This window comes from Nicotiana sylvestris, chromosome 1 (assembly GCF_000393655.2).
Source record: "Nicotiana sylvestris chromosome 1, ASM39365v2, whole genome shotgun sequence".
In the NCBI taxonomy this organism is placed as follows: domain Eukaryota; kingdom Viridiplantae; phylum Streptophyta; class Magnoliopsida; order Solanales; family Solanaceae; genus Nicotiana; species Nicotiana sylvestris.
In genome coordinates, this window is record NC_091057.1 from 34,538,120 (window position 1) to 34,559,055 (window position 20,936).

At 35.5% G+C, this 20,936-nt stretch overlaps 1 protein-coding gene across 1 annotated transcript; it reads right to left on the reverse strand.

The window, feature by feature from the left end:
- Positions 1-1,964: 1,964 nt before the first annotated feature.
- Positions 1,965-20,000, reverse strand: LOC104231328 (protein BLISTER-like). Its single transcript, XM_070145622.1, has 13 exons — positions 19,611-20,000; positions 17,214-17,982; positions 16,504-17,027; positions 14,853-14,972; positions 12,314-12,379; positions 10,434-10,544; positions 9,273-9,349; positions 8,511-8,578; positions 4,025-4,138; positions 3,742-3,917; positions 3,542-3,610; positions 3,041-3,196; positions 1,965-2,602 (listed from the first exon to the last, which is right to left on the reverse strand). Exons 1-13 carry the CDS (start codon positions 19,665-19,667, stop codon positions 2,522-2,524), a joined length of 2,388 nt encoding a protein of 795 aa, XP_070001723.1. The 5' UTR covers positions 19,668-20,000; the 3' UTR covers positions 1,965-2,521.
- Positions 20,001-20,936: the final 936 nt, after the last annotated feature.

Consider the following 20,936-nt stretch of genomic DNA (forward strand, 5'->3'; position numbering starts at 1 on the left):
AACTTGATGTGTTATTTTTTCTACTAATTTAGTTGTTTGTATTTCTAGTTCTTTAGGTTTTTCTATAATAATTTTAATTAATTTTTCTATTTTGTTTTTCATAGGTATTTTTTCTAGGTTAAACTTATTGTTCAGAAATTGTATTTTTCTGTAATTTCTAGTTCTTGCGATTTTAAGAAATCAAAATTTTGCTATAATTTTTCTAAAGTCTTTCTTTGTTTAGTTTGTAATGCTTCTACTATTTCTAGTGTTCTTATTATATTTTTATTATTTTCTTGAGATTTTTCGCGAAGGTTGATTATTATATCTACCAAAGTATTATATTGTTTATCTTCAGTGTGTAATATATGTTTTCCATTACTGAAATTGCACTTTATTACTGAATTATCTTTTAATATTCTATACTTCTTTTCTGGGTATATTTTTAAATCTAAATATTCTAAGTTCTTTAATTTATCTATTTTGTTTAACCTAATGGTATCCAAATTGTTTAGTTTTTAAAAAAATTTATTCTTTGATTTTCTAAATATATTTCTCCCTCTATATATTGTACCTCCCACTCTAAAGCTAATATGGTTTCTGTACTAATCCTACATTTTACTATATAACTTGGTTCTCTATTGATTTTTAGATCTGATTTTTCTATTTGTTTAGCTAATTCTAAAGTTGTTATTAATAAAGTCTTGACTTTCTGTAATATTTTCTTTAATTCTTCTTTTCTCTATATTTCTCTACCTAAAATTCAATAATTAAAAGCTATTCATTTAGCTAAAGGATGTTGTCTTAACATAAATATATTTTATCCTAATGGGATATATTTTACCTTATTTATGATTGTTTTGATATAATCATTTTCTTGTTCTATTTCAATATTAATTCTTTCTATTTTAATGAGAAGAAAATTCTTAAAATCTTCACTATTTAAAATACCTAGTTCTGGTTTTTCAAGAAGGTTCAGTTATAATTCTAATGTTTCTCTATATTCTATGTTATTATTAATGCTATCTAAAGTAATATATATTATGTGGTGATGGAAACTTATGTATTTAGTAAAAAATATGTTATTTCATAAACTTATGGTCCTAAAATCTTCTAGCTCTGATACCAAATTGCTCTCTCTCTCTCTCTCTCTCTCTCTCTCTCTCTATATATATATATATATATATATATATATATATATATATATATATATATATATATATATATATATATATATATATTTACACATACACATATATGATATAGGATGGTTAAATTTCCATTACTTTTGAAACTGCGGCTATTTTTCAATTACCAATTGTAAATCTGGATATTTCTGACTTTTTGCATGATAAAGTACAAAAGAATATTTCCAGATCAAGTATTTTCATAAATCAGCAGTTTGTCGAGTTTAAATTGCGCAAACCTAAATTAATCAAATTTATAAATTTTAAAACAGGTCGTCAAACCCAAATTATATGTTGAAATATTAAAGAAAATTCACTATCCGTGCTAGGTATTTGAAAATGTCAAATTGATTAATTTTAGGAGTACTATTTTTCACTAAGAATTTTGTTCAAAATTTTCAGGCTATAATAGGTTACATTCAAATAATTGACGCTAGGTTGCAAAGAGTAACTATGAATAATACTGATTCTTCCTTTTGGACTATCAAAATCAATTTTGGACAATTAATTTGAATAGAAGGGAATTAAATAATGGGTTTTTGTTTGATTTTGAATATCATCGGTTTTGTCACACTTCATAAAACAATGATGTCGTTATCATATTTGTTCTTGACGGATGGAGTTGCTCAATATTTATACCAATAAAAGTTATTTGGTAAAATAATTGAGCTACATATAAACTAGCCCGAATACCATTATCATTAAAAAATATTTGTAATCCCATTTGTTGGAGGACATGCATTGCACCTGGAAAGGAAGATACAAATCACGATTCAACTGAGCTATACATTGCCTGTCTAGAACAAAGAACCCACAAAATATTATAATCAATTAAATGGAAAAACTAATGGAGTTCTGGTTCCTGAGCAAGTAAAAAAGGGCAGCCAACATCATCTTTAGATATATTGCGGCTTCTTAAAGCCCCAGTTTTCAGCAAATACAACATAAGGAAGACAATATATTTATATAAAAAGAATCATTTCCAGAAAAGAAAAAAGTACATCTGAGCCTTTTCTTCTCATGATTGACAACTAAAGACATCTTCTGGAAATACATCAAGTAGACTGTAGACGTCCCCACATCTTTCTGTCTCTGATCTTCATTACAATGTTTGATAAACGAATCCTTGTATACAACGAAATCATGTTTATTGCCAAAATTGTCGAGAACTGGCTATCCCATCTTCCAATATGCCCCTAATTGCTTCTCTGGTGGAAAAAAATGGGGCGCGTGTAAACCATGGATAATGTACAAAATCCGAACTCCGTCTGGCTACCAAAAATACAGGGCTGGAGAGGAGCAAAAGACTAGCTTTTCACAAAAAACCACTCGTCATTATACTCTTGCCGTGAAGATTAAAGAAGCTTGCTGGTTCGTCGTCTTGATGGCCCTCCAGGAAATAGCTTCATGATCCATCCCAAGACCCGCTCCACCACCTGATCCAAATGACATGCAAAAAAAGAAACAAAAAAGGAAAAATTACAGCAACCACCAAACTAATCATACTGGAAATTATCAGCTTGGCGATATGCACCAACATGCAAGATTAACAGCCTGGTGCCAGATTGGATAGCAACTTGACTCCAGGAGAAAGAGTCAAAGTTCAAACTCAAGTTTTTCTTAGCTTGCCATAATCAATGTAGTTTACCGGTTAACACAGATGAATTTAAAAAAGGAATCCTAGAGCATAAAGGCCTTGTCATTTATTCATCTCACTGAAGCTTGAAGTTCCCTTTGCAAAGAAAGGTAAGAGCAGAAGTGCAGAACTACTAAAATTGCAAGATAGAAAGGCAACAAAACATCTTTACAAGGCTTGTGAAGCACACAAAAACAGTATTTAGAAGTCATATCAGTAAAAGTCTTACAAAGCTTACCTCATCTCCTTCATCAGCATACGCCATATTGTCATGTACAGATACTGCATCTGGTTGCCTTGCTTGGCTGTTATCATTTGCCATGCTTTGAGCTGTTAAAAGCTCCAGTCTTTGAGTTTGAGCTTCAAGCTTTCGAGTTAAGTCCTTGTTCAACTCCTTTTAACCCAAAAGGAACAGAAGGAAAATCCCCCAAGAATATTATAATGAGAGAAACAAAATTATTAGCATACACCTTTAAACTAGCGATGAACCTCAAGAAAATTAATGCGAGACTTCTAACACAAACACTACATGAAACTCGCCAGATATTAAAAAGAATGTCTGAGCATGTTGGAGGGGATGAGTTTTTAGAAATTAGAAGTCCATATATGACCAAAGAAATATGCATGTTGTTTACTCACAGATAACAAAGGGGAAAAGAAAGGAATCAAAAAGTTCAGGTAGAAAGAAAAGGAACAAGCAGAGAATGAGATTGCCGTCTGGCACATCGGATCAAGTTACCTTCAATTTCGAGCTCTGAGAAGATTCGACTGACAGGGCTTTTGTCAATTCGTCTTTCTCCAAGGCTAACTGTAATCATTCCAAGTAGTGCAATTTTTAGTTATTTGATAGTCAAGAACGCCTGATTTTATTTGGAGCAAAGAAGATAGGACTAAATTAGAGGGTGTAGAAAATGATCAGTCTCAAGGATATCATGCTACCTCAGAAATAAATGTATTAATGTTTTGGATCATCCTAATCTGATCTGGAGGAATGGCCAGTGACAAACTTTCAAGACTAAGCTGCCCAAAATCAGGCAGAGAAGAGAAGGCGGGGCCATCAGCACCACCAACCAAATTAGGATCATTTATGGTACTACTTGCGATAGTATCTTCACCTGAATGGACACAATTTGAAATCTATGATATATAAAAAGCAATTCAATGATAAAAAGTGGCCTTCAAAAGATATGAGGCAGTAATTTGAGAAATTTGAAATACATACAGAGATCCTCTGTAGAAGTTGATACATCTATTTTTGCCGGCATACTCCTGCTAGGATCAACTGACTTGCCATTAGCAGAAGCTTTTAGGAATTTGGACTGCAAAAGCTTCTTTTCTGTTGGGAAGAAGAATCGGGAAGAGAAAGGAATCAAGCATATGATGGAGAAAAGAGACTGCCTTACAACACTAAGCATATTAAAGAGAAATTAGGAAAAGGTAGGAAGGATATTGACAACTCAAGATCACTTCAAGAGTCGCAAAAGATTATAATAAAAATAGTTTAGAAATAAGAACTCTTGCAGCATTTTGCCCTACTTGGAAGTGACAGAGCCATAAAGCTCTAAATTTTGTAAGGTTCAAGTCTCAGATCGTTCATCAGAGAAATACAGCAATGAAATAGGAAAGTTTGTTACAAAAGGGAGCAAAAAGGATGACAGATCAATCATTTCCTGTGGAAAGGCACCATCTGGATGCAAAAAGAATTCGAATAAAAGACAAAATTAATCACAATGACGGAGCAGAGGAATCATTTTAACTCCAGCATGATGAAATTATCTACAGATAAACGAAGTGCTCGTGTGACGACCCAAAGGGTCATCACCGTAATTCTTCCTTGTTCCGTGCTTCCGAGGCCTTGAAAACCTCGCTTTTAGTTGCCTCGATTTGCGTGCGCAGTCCGGGCGCGTAGCCGGAAAGTTTTTATGTTGAAATATGCGAATTATGTGAGAAATTTGATGAATTTTGATATTAATATGCATAATATTGACTTCGGTCAACATTTTGGGTAAACGGACCCGGACCTGGACCTGTGATTCGACGGTCCCGGAGGGTCCGTAGAAAAATATGGGACTTGGGCGTGTGCCCGGAAGCAAATTCCGAGGTCCCAAGCCCGAGAAATGAATTTTTGTGTGAAATTGTTTCCTGAAATTTATTAAGGAAAATGAAGAAGAAAATTGATCGGAAAACTGTGGTATCGGGCTCGTATTTTGGTTCCGACGCCCGGTACGAGTCTTAAATATGTTTTAAGCACTATCTGTAAAGTTTGGCTAAAAACGGACGTCATATGACGTGTTTCGGACTTAAAATGGGGAATTTGAGTTTTATGAAAGTTGAAAGAAAATCATGAGTTTTGAGGCTTGATCCTATGTATATGATGTTATTTTGGCGATTTGATCGCACGAGTAAGTCTGTAAAGTGTTTTCGAGATCAAATGAATGTTTGGTTTGGAGCCCCGAGGGTTCGGGTGAGCTTTGAGTGGGGCCCGGGAGGTCTTAGGCTTAAAAATGCAGGTTCAGATGTTGCAGGCCCCAGTGCGGCCTCGGTCATTTCCGCGCGGTCCGCTCTGGCAGCCACGCGGCCGCGGTGCTTTTCTGTGCGATCCGCGTGGTGGAGTTCAGAGGGTCGACCAGCGCGGCCGCGCACCAAATCAGTGCGGTCCGCGCTGGGTGGGTTCAGAGAAAGCCCACTTCTTCCCTCCCTCGGCGCGATCGCGGTACATTTCTGCGCGGTCCGCGCCAGCCCCCAGCAAAAGTATATATATTCGGGACTTTCAGTCATTTTTCCACTTTTCAAAAACCCAAAACCTAAGAGGCGATTTTCCAAACAACTTTTCTTCTCCAAAACCATTGGTAAGTGATTTCTAACTTAATTTCTTCACTTCTTAACATCATTTAACATGATTTCAACTTCAAATCAAAGATTTTCATGGGAAATTGGGTGTTTTGGGTAGAACCTAGGTTTTCTACAAATTGAGAAGTTGGACCTCAATTTGGGGTCCGATTTCAAAACAAAACATATATTTGGATTCGTGGGAGAATGGGTAACCGGGTTTTGGTCCGAACCTCGAGTTTCGACCACGTGGGTCCGGGGGTATTTTTGACCTTTTTGGGAAAAACCTTGTAAAAACTATTTTTATGCATTGGGGTTAGTTCCAATAGTAATTATTAATGCATTCAAGCAATTTGTGACTAGATTCGAGCGGTTGGGTGGTGAATTCGAGGGGTAAAGCTATTCTAGAAGCGTGAGTTGAGTTTGGAGCATTCGAGGTAAGTGGCTTGTCTAATTTTAGCTTGAGGGATTAGGAGTTGAGTCATATCTGCTACTTGCTTTTTGTTGAGTACGACGTATAGGCAAGGTGACGAGTATCTATACGTTGGTGACAAGCATGACCGTGAGTCTTATATTGTGATTTCCATGATTTTGTTGTATTATTCATGCCTTGATGAAGATTTCTATTTTTGTTGTGTAAAGTTGTGGAAAGAATTGTGACCTATGAACATTGAGGAGCGTTGACTCCAGTTGTGTAACGAATTGTGAAAGTATAAGTGATAATTGAAACTCTAGAGTATTGGCTCGAGTGGTGAAGGGAGTCGTGAAGTAAAAGTGAGAAAGGGAAGAGATTATCACGTTGCACCCTTGCCGGGCTATTGTTGAGTTGTGGTTCCCTTGCATTATGTTCTTATTTGATATTACGGATGCTTAGGTTGATGATTCTTTGCGTTAGGTGTTGTAATAAGTTTAGTTATAGCTGAAGTAGTTAGATGTTGTAACGAGTTTGGTTATAGCTGAGGTAGTTAGGTGTTGTAATAAGTTTAGTTATAACTGAAGTAGTTAGATGTTGTAACGAGTTTGGTTATAGCTGTTTCTCCCTTGCCGGGAAGTTAGTATATTCCTTATGTTCCCTATTTGGATTTGTTCGTGATTGTTTTCATCGACGATATTGATGAACTAAAATGGGAGCGGGTGGTACGCCTACCACAAGATAATGAAATGGGAGCGGGTAGTACGCCTACCACAGGATATGATGAAATGGGAGCGGGTGGTACGCCTACCATAAGATAATGAATTGGATCGGGTTGCACACCGCAACTGCTATATATATATATATATATATATATATATATATATATATATATATTTGGATCGGGTTGCACGCCGCAACAGATATTATATTGGATCGGGTTGTGCGCCGCAACAGTTATATATATATGTGGATCGGGTTGCACGCCGCAACAATGTTAAATGATAAGGGATCGGGTTGCGCGCCACAACAGTATTGTTATTGTATCGTTGTAGGTATTGAGCTGTCCTTTCATATTTTAATAAGTTTCTTTGTTGGTCTTGATATGTTTCCCCGAAGCATGTACCCCTCCCATTTTAAACTGCTTATTCCTATTTATCTTCCGCAACATTATTATATATCTGCTCAGGTTTATCTGGAGTCTGGTCCTAGCCTCGTCACTACCTCGCCGGGGTTAGGCCAGGCACTTACCAGCACATGGGGTCGGTTGTGCTGATGCTGCACTTCTGTGCTTTTTGCACAGATTACGGTACCGGAGCAGCTTTAGGACCGCAGCAGTAGCATATTGATCGGGAGCTGACTTCAGTCCAGAGACTTCAAGGTAGCCTAGCTGACGTTCGCAGGCCGAAGTCCTTCTCCATGTTTAGTTTGTCTTCATTGTACCGAGACAGATATTTTGTATTTCCATTCAGACTTGTTTGTAGCACTCTTTAGCAGTCCGTGAGTTAGTGACACCAGATTTTGGGTAGAGATTTGTCTTAAACTTCCGCATTTGAATTTCAGTTTTATAAACTTAAAGTCTTCCGTTTTTTTTTTATTTATTTAATTGATTTCGTATATGGTTACTGTTGAGAAGTTATCAGAGAATGTTTAAAGTTTGGCTGGCCTAGCTCCGTTAGTAGGCGCCATCACGACTCCCGATGGTGGGGAAACCCGGGTCGTGACAGCTCGCATCTTAATGGTCCTACCCCTCAATGGCTTGAACGAGTAACGCTGCTATAACTTATCCGAGAAAAGGAGCCAGGGTACCCATAAATAAACAAAATGAACAGTCAGAAGATACTGTTCATTGGGTTGAAGCTATAACAAAGCACTCGTTTTTGGTACTCGGAAGCTGCTCTTTGGAGTCCTATAGACTCTTTGGACGACTGCTTCCATGAGAATATGCATAATAAGTCCAGCCAATAAAATTAGTTTTGGTACTTTATCTTAATCAAATGACCAGACTGCAGACGTGTTGACCTATATTTCTCCCAAACACAACCAACGTTGGGATATTACAGCTAGAATATCACGAACCATTTTGCCAACAGAATAGGCAGTATTACATGCCTGTGCACCCCCGGATTAGTCGGGGCTCGAAGAGACTCGGACACCCGGTGCAAATCAAAAAAAAAAAATAAAAAAAAAATTGGCAGTATTACGTACTTTTTTTTGTGGCTTATTATGTACTTATTGAACTGAGTGTAATCTTTTTTTAATCGTGTTGAACAGAGTGTGATTAATGATTTTATTTGTGATAGTTGGATGTATTTATCGATCCTGGGATGTATATTTAAGAAAATTTAAGGCAGTGAAACTTGTCAAAATGACACAGCATATGTGTCCCTGCAGATGCACACTGAATTCCAATAAAAAAAGCAAACTGCTTTTTCTGTACGCACAAGCAGATATAGCCATATCTTACCTTCTTTTAAAGCATCAATTGTTGATTGCAGATCTTGACGATCTTTTTCAAGGCTAGAAATTTTCTTCCTGCAAAAAGATAGAGAGTTAAGTGAGATCAATACACATCTCCACAGATATCTAAAGGTTAATGACAATGGGAAAAAGATTCAACTTTTTATTCTGATATTCACTACCCACTTTCACTTCAATGCTACAACTTTTATGCCAATACAGATTAGTATGAGATCATATACATGCAGCTGCTCAATATGATTTTCAACTAGTTACTTTCAGAAGCCACGAATCCTTTAGAAGCATCATAAGTAAAAGCAACACATTCTGCCATCATTTGGCATATCTTTTTCATATTCATCAAACAATCGGTATTTCCATTACCAAGAAACAATTAAACCACAACTCACCTCCCTCTTCTTCTTTTTTTTGACAAGGTAAATAATTTTATTAAAAGAAGGGGAGAACCCCGTATGCAAGCTGTATGCCAACAAAAGAGAACCTACACCACAACATGGTTCTCAAGGAAGAAAACCAGATCATCTATACAAATAGGCACCTCATAGGTACACCAACAAGAAACCAGAGAAAAGACTATTTTACAACTTTACAAAATGAAAAGATGCATGCCCGCTCTAAAAGAGTGGAGAGTCTAAACGACAGGAGGAAGGAAAAATGGAGAAGAGAAGAAAATGACAACTATAACCAGAACAAAGTTATGTGGGAACATGACGGCCTTAATTAATTTACAGTCAAGCCTCGAACATACTTGAAAGAAGACATTTCAGCTAGTGACTTCTCCAACTCTTTCTCCAGTTTAAGCTCATTAGATCTTAGACGAAGTGCCTACAAAATGTTGTAGACAAAAATATAAAGACCAGAAAAAATAATCTATCCTATTATTAAAAAAATTAAAAAAAAGAACAAAAGTTACGGTCTCAGCCAATTATCAATAACATTTTTTTACAAACAGAATGGGAGAAAATAAAAAGAAAGAACAGGCACAAAAGGGAGTTCATATTTAGTTGGCAAAGATTCTATCCCAGGAAAGAAACACGAAAAAGAAAAAGAGAGAAAAAAGAAACAGCATCCACTTACCTAAAAGGACGGGTGAAAAAGAATACACAGGTTGGACATCTCAATCACCCAAAACTAGCATTATTTGATTTAAGTAACTATAAGTTATTAAGTTAACCGTTATCCTTAGACCATCAGAAAGCTTGACAAAAAGACCAGATTTCCCTCTAACTGCCACAGCATTATATGTGAGAAACTCAAACATTAACAAGACATCATCTTTTAATACTTGGTAGAAGATAGTTTAAACAAATAAGTGAAATAACGCAAACTGTTGTGCAGACATCTGGAGAAGCCAATTTCTATTTTCTTTGCAGTTACTTAACAGTCAATTTCTTTGACAAAGAACTATTTTTTTCATACCAAAAATGTGAAGTACAAGAATAGCATACGATTGCAAGAAATGCTGTTACCATTTGAACTGAATAAGTATTAAGTGATTAAACGCCTGATGTGTCTGATAAGGCAAAAATGCTCCAGACATTAGGCTCCACTTAAACAGCTTAAGTTTTGTTTTACATTGAACAAACCTGACATATAATTCAAAACTAAGTAATTAGATAGTGAAACATAAAGTCTATAATTCCTTATTTCAAAGTCAATACAGTCAACTTATATATACACCATGACTTCCACTAAATTACAATTAAAAATGAAATGACATTACACTAATTCAAGCTATGATGTATGTTAACGAAGTTAAACAAGTTTCAAATTTCAATGTGAAACCATTAACAAAGAGGAAGTAGTGTTAAATCACTTTAAAGTCAATACATGCCTAACAAATTATATTGATATAGACACGCCTAACAAATTATTTGGGTCAACAGAAGGGAATACTGCAGCTAATTACCTTCTCTTCCAAGCCAATCACTTCGGACGCCAACAACTTGGCGCGTTCATCAGCAGCATTACATTCCAATTGTACATTTGTATATTCCATTTTCACGGCTTCAAGTTCACCCTAGTTACATTGAACTCAATAAAGAAAGCAAATCATATACCTCAAATTACAATAATACTGAAAGCTACTGACTCATCCAGCCATCTGATTACAAAAATTGATGGAAAGAAAAAAGAGCGAGTTTTCCATGTATAGATGGCACACAGCTCATCTAAACAAAGACAATAAATGAAATTAGTACATCATAGTCATACAGCTCCAGAACCTTGTCCAGAAGATCCTAGATATATGTAACCAGATTTTAGATGCTCAAGTACAGTTTTTTGACAAGTAAGGTGATTAAATACATTCTTCAACAGGTTTTTACAGATACCTCAAAATGTATGCCTCTTGACAAAATTTAAATCTGGAGAACCATTCAAAATCAGTTAGGGAATCCGTTACCATTTGCCAGACCAAATGTCAGACTATGAGACAGTAAACAAACTTAATGAAGCCAGATCAAAGAAAGTGCGGAACAAGGACTAAGTTTTGATCATGAAAGACAGAAATTCAAGTAAAGAAACAAACAAGTTGATAAATACTCCCTCTGATTCATTTTATATGGTGGTCTTTAACTGCGCAAATAGTTTTAAAAGGAAAGAAAGACTTCCGGTCTATGTTGCTCGGACTCTAATATCGCCGGGTGCGTGTCGGATTCTCCAAAAGCAGTGTATTTTGGAGAATCCGACACGGTGCAGCAATATTTTGGAGAGTCCGTGCAACATAGCTTCTGGTACATATCAAAAGCACCCTCAAAACTTATGGTCTTAAACATCACATAACATTTCTATGGTTGTAAGAGCATGTCATACGGATAAATTTGGAAGTTTAAAATTTAAAAGTTTCCAAATATAAAAAAGTGTCTTTCTTTTGGAACGAACTAAAAAGGAAAAGTGTCATACAAAATGAAACAAAGGGAGTAATAGATACTAGTGTGACATACTTGAGAAGCAACTATGTTAAATTCTTCAACTACCAATCAACTCTCTTGATCATTTAATAAATCATTTGTACTCTAAAGAGTTAAAACCATATTACTATTGCACACTCCACAGAAAGGGAAAAAGAAGTAAGAAGCAAAGAAATGGAAGATTCGGATAACCAGTATGTATTGCTTCACTTTCTAACTTTTACATAGAGCAAATCAAGTCTGTTAGATGATAAAGAACGTCTTTAAACTAGTTCTCTTCCAATCTGTATAGTGCTGGATGATAACTTTTAAGATGTCACATCAACAACTCCAAAACAAATTGATCAATATTACTTCTTGATAAATCAAAGGGAATAAAACACAACAACTATGCCTCAGCTACAAAACAAATTGGGTTCGGCTATATGAATCTCCATTTAGGCTCAACTCATGTCATCATCATTACCAAACAAAAATAAAAAGTGAAAAAGTCAGATATACATAATAATAATAGTAGTAGTAGTACACACACGAGACTCAAAAATTTGTGCTAAATAGCGTGGAGGTTCGAGTCCTCTTCCCCTCAAATAGATTCTTTTTTTTTGTTTAAAAAGAATGTTGTTATGTTGTTTTCAAGGGTGCACTAATCATAATAATAATAAATATAATAAATAATATTCAAACAGAATAAAACCAAATACAAGTCCTTATAAAAAATGATAGTAAATGCAAGTCATCACTAACAACTTCCAGAAGTTCAACATTTCAAATATGTTGCGGAAACAGAACACCTAGAAGTGCCGGAAGACTCTAAAAAGGAAAATGCAGATTTTGTAATACAGTACAGCTGGGGGTAAGCAAGCAAGATTGTACAGACCAGATGAACTTTAATCTCCTCCTGCAACTTCTCCATCTCAGCCTTTAGTTGGGCAACAAAACTTCCCTACAAAAGAAAATACAGGTCATGTAGATTTATTGCAAAACGTAAAGGCACACACATCATTACCAAAAGTGTAAAGATTTTCAAGGAGAGGCCAGCAATATGAACTGGTCATGTAGATGTATTGCAAAATGATAAAAAAAACAAAAGCACACATAAGAACTAAAACTCAACCAAGAGAAAGGAGAATATAATTCATAAACTGATGTGGACTCAAAAAGTCCTTTTTCAAATTTTATGATAAGCACTTAACAACCTTTAGCTTTGACAGGTGACTAATTAACTGCTCAGCTTTGTTACACAAGTCCTTCAAAACCACCTGCCACACCATGTCTGATCCAGCAGGATTTAGGTGTGAGTTGTGGGATACGCATAGGATTGGCACCATATTCTTATTCGTATTCCAGAATTTTAGGATTTAAATGATGATGAATCTAACCTCTAATCCACACCCGTATTGGATATCCGTGCTCATCTCCATGTAACTTAGCTACTCAGATCAAAACCTAAACAGGGGCCAAGTGCCCGAGTAGCGCATTGTTGTCTCTGAAGCTCTCTGACGAGAACTTATTGCCCTGCAACTCCAGTTTTTTATTTTCATTCTCATAATTATTGCTAAATATACATATGTAGACACAAAAACACACACACCTAAGGCACACACTTGTTCTAGTTCTATGACTTTTCAATTAATACTGAGATATGTATACATCTACTAGCCATGTCTTGCCAACTGCACCTATATTTGTATCCTAGAGTTCAAGATTTAAATAATGATGAATCTGCAAGGCGTATTGGATACCCGTACTCGTTCCATGTAACATAACTACTCAGATCAGAACCTACACAGGGGCCAAGTGCAGACTAGTGCATAATTGTCTATGAAGCTCTATGTAGTTCATTCTCACACTGATGTAGCTTTCAAGGTAAGTTAGCTCATCGATCATGCCTCCAAGAAGACATTTAGACACTGACCCAGAGCTAATCTTCACTAGCATATATTGAATAAAAGGTATTTCAACTATGAAGAAAATAAGTGGGTGTTTGGATAAGCTTTTAAGCTGGTGGAAACCATCTTATAAGTACTTTTGGCTCATCTAAGCATTTAGTAAAGTATAAGCAAAATCAACCAAAACATCACTCCCTCCATTTCAATTTATGAGACGTAGTTTGACTCGGCACGGAGTTTAAGAGAAAAGAGAGACAGTTGGAACTTGTGGTCTTAAGCTTAAAGAGTAAAAGCTTTGTGGGGCCATACATTTGTGTGACTATAAAGCTTCTCATTAAGAGTAAAATGGATAAAATGTTTCCAAATTTAGAAATGTGTTATTCTTTTTGGAATGGACTAACAAGGAAAATATGTCACATAAATTGAAAAAAGGTAGTACTTTTTTTTATAAAGCCCTTCAAAAGTATTATTTTATCCCCCAACGCTTGATAAAACAAAACCCGAAACTCCCTCTCCAGTTCATTTCCATTGTTGATCTTTTTCCATGTAACGATACATTTTATATTTTTTTTGTAAATAGCTTTAAGAGCATTTCAATCGTCTTAATAAAAAAGTGCGGACTTTTTTACCAAACACATTCATTGTTTATTATTAGCTTCAGCACTTCTATCCAACCATGTAATTACTTATTTATAGATTCAGGTTAACCACTTAAAAAGTGTTTTCCGGCACTTGATGTTCTTAAGCTACTTTTAATCAGCTACGCCAAACGTGCTCAAGTAAATAGCCTATAGAGTAGGTATGCCACTAGGACGTAACAATGAGAGTTGTCTTGGGATCCTATATAGTTATCCAGTCAAATGTTATTATGAGATTAGTGTTGGCAGCACGACCCACCAACAACAACAAAAGCCCCATTACTCTAGTTTATTTTGGTGCCTTTCTGCTTACAACTCCATGACTTTGTAGTCCATTTTACTTATAATTCTCTATCAATACACGCCAGCAAGTTCTCATGTAAATCTTAGACTAAAGGGACTCGATGAACACTTTACATGAACACTATAAAGACAGGATGTAACAATTTTGACTTAGTTATTCTATGTTAGTACCTAACACTGGTATAAGAAAACGACACTATTTCTTTGATAAGGATTTTAGGATTTCAACAAAAACGCATGAAAAGAACAGTCGTACAATACTCATTACATACTTCTACCAGAAAACCATGAGGATGGCACATAATCCTTTAGTAATGCATTAGGTTTGACAACAAAAATGTAGAAAATAATTAATGTACAAGTTACCATAAGAAAACAGCTGACACATAATAATGCTGACAAGTTGTATAAGGGAGAATCAGAACTTCTATTTTGCCAACAGTTAATCTGAAAGCTTCTCATTGGGTTTGGAAACAACGTGGCCTATGTAACATATATTTTAAGCTTGCATATGCTTCCCTATGGAAAGCCTGCTAAGTATTGACTTTTGACAGTTCTGAATAAACGCAGAAGTATGAAAGTATACCTGTTGGTTATAACTATCTGTCAGAGTTGAATTTTCAGCAGCTAGAGACTCTGCTAGAGCTCGTGAAGCCTCAAGAGCACGTTGTAAGGAGAACTTCTCTTGTGTTAAATCTTCAATATGCTGTAGAAAATAAGCATAGAGCATGTTACTGTTTACTACTACAGATCCTATACAAAATCCGATATCCGGACAAATATGGGTCATGCATGTCCCTGTCTTTTTCTTTCCAAAGGCTGTCCCACCCCTCAATAGAAACGGAAGATGCCAATTCTTGATTTTGGATATTATCTGAATGATGAAGTTCAAGTGACCTTTAATTATTAGTATACACTAGAAATACCTATTCTATCTTTTTCTTTTAGCTCCATCAACCCTGGATATGTAGAAATGCATGGCACCATTCTTTTATTGGAACAAGAAAAATAAACAAATGCATGAGACCATAAATCTTGACAGTATTATTTGAATGAAGCAACAAGGTGTGTGTTTATTACTCATATCCGTTCACTGCAGGAAAAAACTCTTTTAGCTTAATAAATGCACAGGACATTCTGTAGTTCACAATTAAAAACAAGAAACATGATTGGGTTTTGGGCAGTTTCAGTTCGCATCAAATTACCTTTCAGCACATTCAACATACCGACATTATTTCTCTTTTTCCAGCTTAAATTGTATATGCACATATGTAAACATGTATATGTGTGTGTACATATATATATATATATAATAACCGACAAAACCGTAGGCTCCGGTTACAAAAGTCGGTAGATAATGGGGCCTCGCTCCTTCAAGGCTTCAAACGTCTCCACATGAATACCAGACCTGGTTCCCCAGCAGGATTTGAACTTGCTACTCGCCTATCATATATATTACAAGGTGCAAATTAAATAAAGCTCTGGCTAAGGAATCTCTTAAAGTGGATGGCATTATTTCCACATGTTATACAGTGTACACTATTTTAGAACCTTCTCTAGCACTTAATATCTTCTATTTGATAGAGATCATATGTTTATTACTCATTTACTCCAAAAGAAAACCTTGAGAATAAGGTATATTGTTCTTCATTTTTCATAAATTTAAAAAAAAAAAAAAAACACCAGACATCATTCTCTTTTCTTTCTTTTGTCAAAGGATTTTCACGCTACCTAATCGATCTAACATGCTCTTAGACAAAAGACAACTCTATGTTAGTATGCCCTATATAAGCAGTTCATCTAAAATTGTGCCAAGATCTGTTGTTATGAGTAGAGTTTCTACATCCTAGTTTACACCCATTGTGGCTAACAACTTGAAGTTCATGAAATTGCTTGCTATTTTTGACAGCGGGCCTGAAACAATGAAATAGTTAGTTTTCACAGTCAACTGAGTAGGAGACTCTAAATCTTGTGCCTATCAATTGCCATTATTTGAACCAATTCATGATACTTAGGAAATTTTGGTAGCTGAATAAGCAATCTGCTTTATGAGAAGCATCACATTGTTGGTGACTGGACAGCATTTGTTTCCAGTCCAATGTTCTCACTAAAGTAGGCAATAAGAATATATGCTAATCCAAAAGGAAGGAAGTAAGGAGCAATTTTAGCTTCTATAGGTAAATGGTATTCAACAATTGTAGACCTACTATTTAAAAGAGGGAAAATTGTATAATAACCTGTTCTAAAGCAGCAAAATCTTCATTTTGCTTTTGTGAGTAAAATGGATGTCTATTGTCCATGTTTCCCACATCTTTCTCAACAGCATGCTTGTATGGATCCACCCCATTACCAGTAATTTTTGAAGGATTTGTCAAGTTCTCAGAATTTGATGAACCCAGACTGTCCTTAGGGTGAACAGAGTTATATGTGTCTGTAGTGAATGATCCTATTGAGGGAGGGGATGCAGCAGAAACTTTTGAAATGTTGATGGAATCAAGGAAAGATGGAGATCTCCTCCCAGTTGCCCCAGTTGTGAGCGGAGACATCTGTGAGTAACTAGAAGAACTTCTAGCATCAAAACTAAAACCATCATACTTGGAGTCCGACGCCCAAGGAGAAGTTTTAGTCGAGTCAATACCGGAGCCACTTAACTGGCTGTATCCTTTATCAGGCAGCACAAAATTACTAGATCCCACAGCAACATCATTTCGCCCAACTTCAGGATAAAATTTTGTGACACTGGTAGCACGAGGCATGTAATCTACCAAAAAAGGGGATATAGATATCAGATTGTGCACCATCAATGCGGCAAAGCAAATAGTGCATTACATTAATCAGTTTGCTGGGTCAAAGAAACCATATATAAATGGAGAAAAGGAGATAAAGAAATTATGGAAACAAAGGTTCTTCAGGTGCAGAACAGATACAATATAACCAAGAAAATTACCACCATATGAAGAGGAACTCATGCCACTAGTCCAGCGATCTGTATAACTTGGCTTGTCTTGGTGAGAACCAAATGAATTTGAAGGTGAACCAAATGAATTTGAAGGTGAGACATTTGCAGGAAAAGCATGAGAAGTACCATCATTAGTTACAGAATGATCCTTTGCATGATTCTCCTCCGATATGCTTTTACCCAGATCATCATAGGTGAACTGACTTGAAATTCTGTCATTATTGGGGGGCGATGACGGAAAAATGGCTGTAGAGTGACTAGTTGCAAATCCGAATGGAAGACCTTCTAAGGCCCCATCATTCTCCCTCTTCTCAGTGGAGTCATAAGTATCACTAACTCTTTCAGATACCTTAAGATTCTCATCACTTTTAGACCCTTTATCTTCTAAATGAGATAACGCTGAATTGGAAGAACCAAAATCATAACTGTTGGCACGAACAGCAGAAGTTAGAACAGCATCATCGTTGTACTTGTACAAACTAGCCGTAGCACCAGCATTAGCATCTTGGCAAAAAATTGAATCAGACTTCTGGGTAATATCAGGCTTCGCAAAATCATGCTTAGCATGTACTTCAGAAGGTTCTAGAACAGATCCGCCAACAGCATCAGATGTACCAGCTCCACTGGAGTCCTTAATTCTAGAGTGCTCATTTACCGAAGATTGATTCTCTACACCTCCATCAGAAGCAAGCTGTTGACTATTTGGAGTCGCCTTTTTAGCCTTCTCTACTGCTCTCTTCTTGCGAAACTCCTCTAGCTGCAAATGATACCATTGCAAAAGTATCAGATAAATAAGAAGTGCACCAAATTCTATAAAGAGCAAAAGCAGGTGATGTTCAGAACATAGACAAGGCAATAGCAATTTAGTGAAGTCGAAACAATAGAAAAAAAAGGAGCAGCCAACAACCTCTTTTAATACAAAAGAAGATTAATCTAGAGGTTCGTATGATGATAACCATAATATTAGCAGGATGCCACATCTCGTGGGACAACACCAACTCATATTTCTTTGGAGTTCTTGATGTCACAAGTATTCAAATTGTTAAACAACGGCAAAGTGAAGACAAGATTAACATTTTGAAAGATGGCGTCCGGAGCTTTTAAGGTGCGATCTTTTAGAAGATATCCGCACCAATGTGCTTTCGAAATACATCCGCACCAATGTCGTAGTATAGGAAAGCAAAACCTGGTTGCACAGGAGGAAGGGAACGCGTACCCCACCCAAAACCAGTCAGCCAACATATTAGAGTCTTTGTACTGACAAATGACAATTCTTTTAACTACTGCCTTAATAGAAGATGTTCTGAAATCAATAGTATACCAGTTATGCAGTATTATCAGCTATACTGTTAGGGATAAGCCAAAAAAAATAGAAACAGCTATCTCAACACAGCTAATGTTCACTTCTACCTAAAACGATCAGATTGATCAGCACCGATGCTTCACATAAGGCTCAAAGGTTTTCTATCATCTAAATCAATCCCTGACCAGCTTTACCTGATTACATGTTTCCGAGTATCAAATCTTCGTATAACCAAGTCTTTCAAAAAGCATCACCATCGGTCTCATCTCATGCTAGTTCCGTTCAAGTATTGTGACATTATAAGCTCTGCCTTACAGAAGATGATCTAGGCAATGATATCTTTCACTGCCAGCCTCACTTGAGTAGAACTGTCTATAACAGTTTGAAAATCTAGAATTTATCCAACCACCAGACATGAAAAGGAAATATCAACAAAAAGCACCTTCTCAAGCTACCTCAAACCTTAGTCTTGATGTGTTTTAATTCATACAAAACAATTGAAATTGCATGAATTTCACAAATCAAAAGCCATATCGCAATCCTTGTTTATGGATGATAAAGGATAAATAGACAGTGCACCTCAAATTTCCCCGTTACATTAGGAGCTAAGGGTTCAACTGACCTGAGTAGCTTTGGCTCAGACCAAATCTACCCTCCCCATATCCCACTTGTGGGATCTTAGTGGGTTGTTGTTGTTGTTAACTAAGTCAAATGGTTAGTGGGTTCGATCACATCCCAAACCCATAAAGTTTAGATCCTGGATCCACCTCGATGTGTCACATTCTTGTAAATACATAGGGAGTCCGCAAACTTCAACTATATGATAACAATTCAAAGGTACTTATGATAATTCAAAGTAAGAGATTTCTTTACCGCACTCCAACTTGTACGCAATCAGAAGTAGAATATGATTCATTACAAATCTTCTCCACTCATAGAACTCAGCTCATTAACATTACCAAATATTAAACATTAATTTGCAAACAATCAAGTAAATTAAGTAATCCTACAACCTTAACAAATTATATCCTTAAACCAAACCAAAGCATCTCTTTTCTAAGATTAAAAAAAAACTCAAGTACCTTCTTTTTCCCAGCTTGCAAATGCTCTTGCTTTTTTAGCACCTGAGCTGACGCCATTCAAATTCGCATAAAATCAAAACTTTCCTCTTAAATCCTCGCCCCAAAACCCTAATTTAAAAAAATTAAACTCCAGATTCTCTTATAACAAAACAGGTCAATCAAATCTACATTTCATTTCATATACAAGAAATAATTGTGAGTAATAATAACAAATTCAATTCTCAATTTCGGGGTAAATGGATAAAAATTCGAGTAATTGAGGGACCAAAATTTGGAATTTTAAAAATGTTGGGGAAGAAAAAAAAAACCTCAATTTGATTCAGAATAAGGGCTCTGATGGGATCGAAGAAGAAGAGAAAGTGAAAAGAAAAAGAAAAAGCTCATTTCAAATGTTTTCTATTTTTTTCTTTTTCTGTAGATTTGCAGCTCTTGAACTTTTGTTATTTTGCTTTTCGGATTAAACTATTCGAAATAGCTTAAAAATATAGTTCGTTTATTTTTTGTGCTAAAAATATACCTGTCGTCTATATTTTGGCCCAAAAATGCCCCTAAACTGTTAGTTTTGCCATTGAAATTGACATGACAGTCCAACTGGGTTAGAATTGTTTTCGCGGTCGTCGACCTAAGTAATCCATATGTGTAAATAATTTTTTTCGGAATTTTTTTTTCAGAAATTTTTAATAAAATACAAAATCAACATTTATTCTGGAAAAAGTAAAAAAAATCGAAAAAAAATATTTGTTTCGAATTTTTTTTAATTAAAATACAAAATCAACACTTATTCCGAAAAAAGTAAAAAAAAAATTACGAAAAAATTGTTCTTGATTAGGGTTTATGATTTGATTAAAAAACTTCATTGTTCTCTTTTGTGAATTTACGATTATAGATATCGAAAATTCATATAACCGACCCCAACTTGTTTAGGATTAAGAAACTGACGTCTTTGTTGTTGTACAGATAAAGTTTTAATTTTTTTTCTTGTAAACGTTGTGTGTTAATTTTCTTTTTTGGAGATAAAGAATGGGGTTGAAATTATAAAGGGATAATGTTCCAAGACATAACTGCTCTATTACTAGATTCAAAAGCATTCAGAGACATAACTCCGAAATTCATAAAAGAGAACAATGGAGTTTTTTTAATCAAATCATAAACCCCATTCAAGAATAATTTTTTCGTAAATTTTTTACTTTTTTGGAATATGTGTTGATTTTGTATTTTAATTAAAAAAATCCGAAATAAATATTTTTTTCCGAAATTTTTGACTTTTTTCAAAATAAATGTTGATTTTATATTTTATTAAAAAGTTCTGGAAAAATAAAACTTTTT

What these genes read in the sequence shown, in the direction of transcription:
- LOC104231328 (XM_070145622.1), bottom strand. Translation starts at nt 19,667, where the DNA reads ATGGCGTCAGCTCAGGTGCTAAAAAAGCAAGAGCATTTGCAAGCTGGG. An exon ending in AGGAGATTAAAGTTCATCTG is followed by an intron (nt 10,545 to 12,313) that starts GTCTGTACAATC and finishes CAATGTAACTAG; the next exon opens with GGTGAACTTGAAGCCGTGAA. An exon ending in TGATTGGCTTGGAAGAGAAG is followed by an intron (nt 9,350 to 10,433) that starts GTAATTAGCTGC and finishes AACATTTTGTAG; the next exon opens with GCACTTCGTCTAAGATCTAA.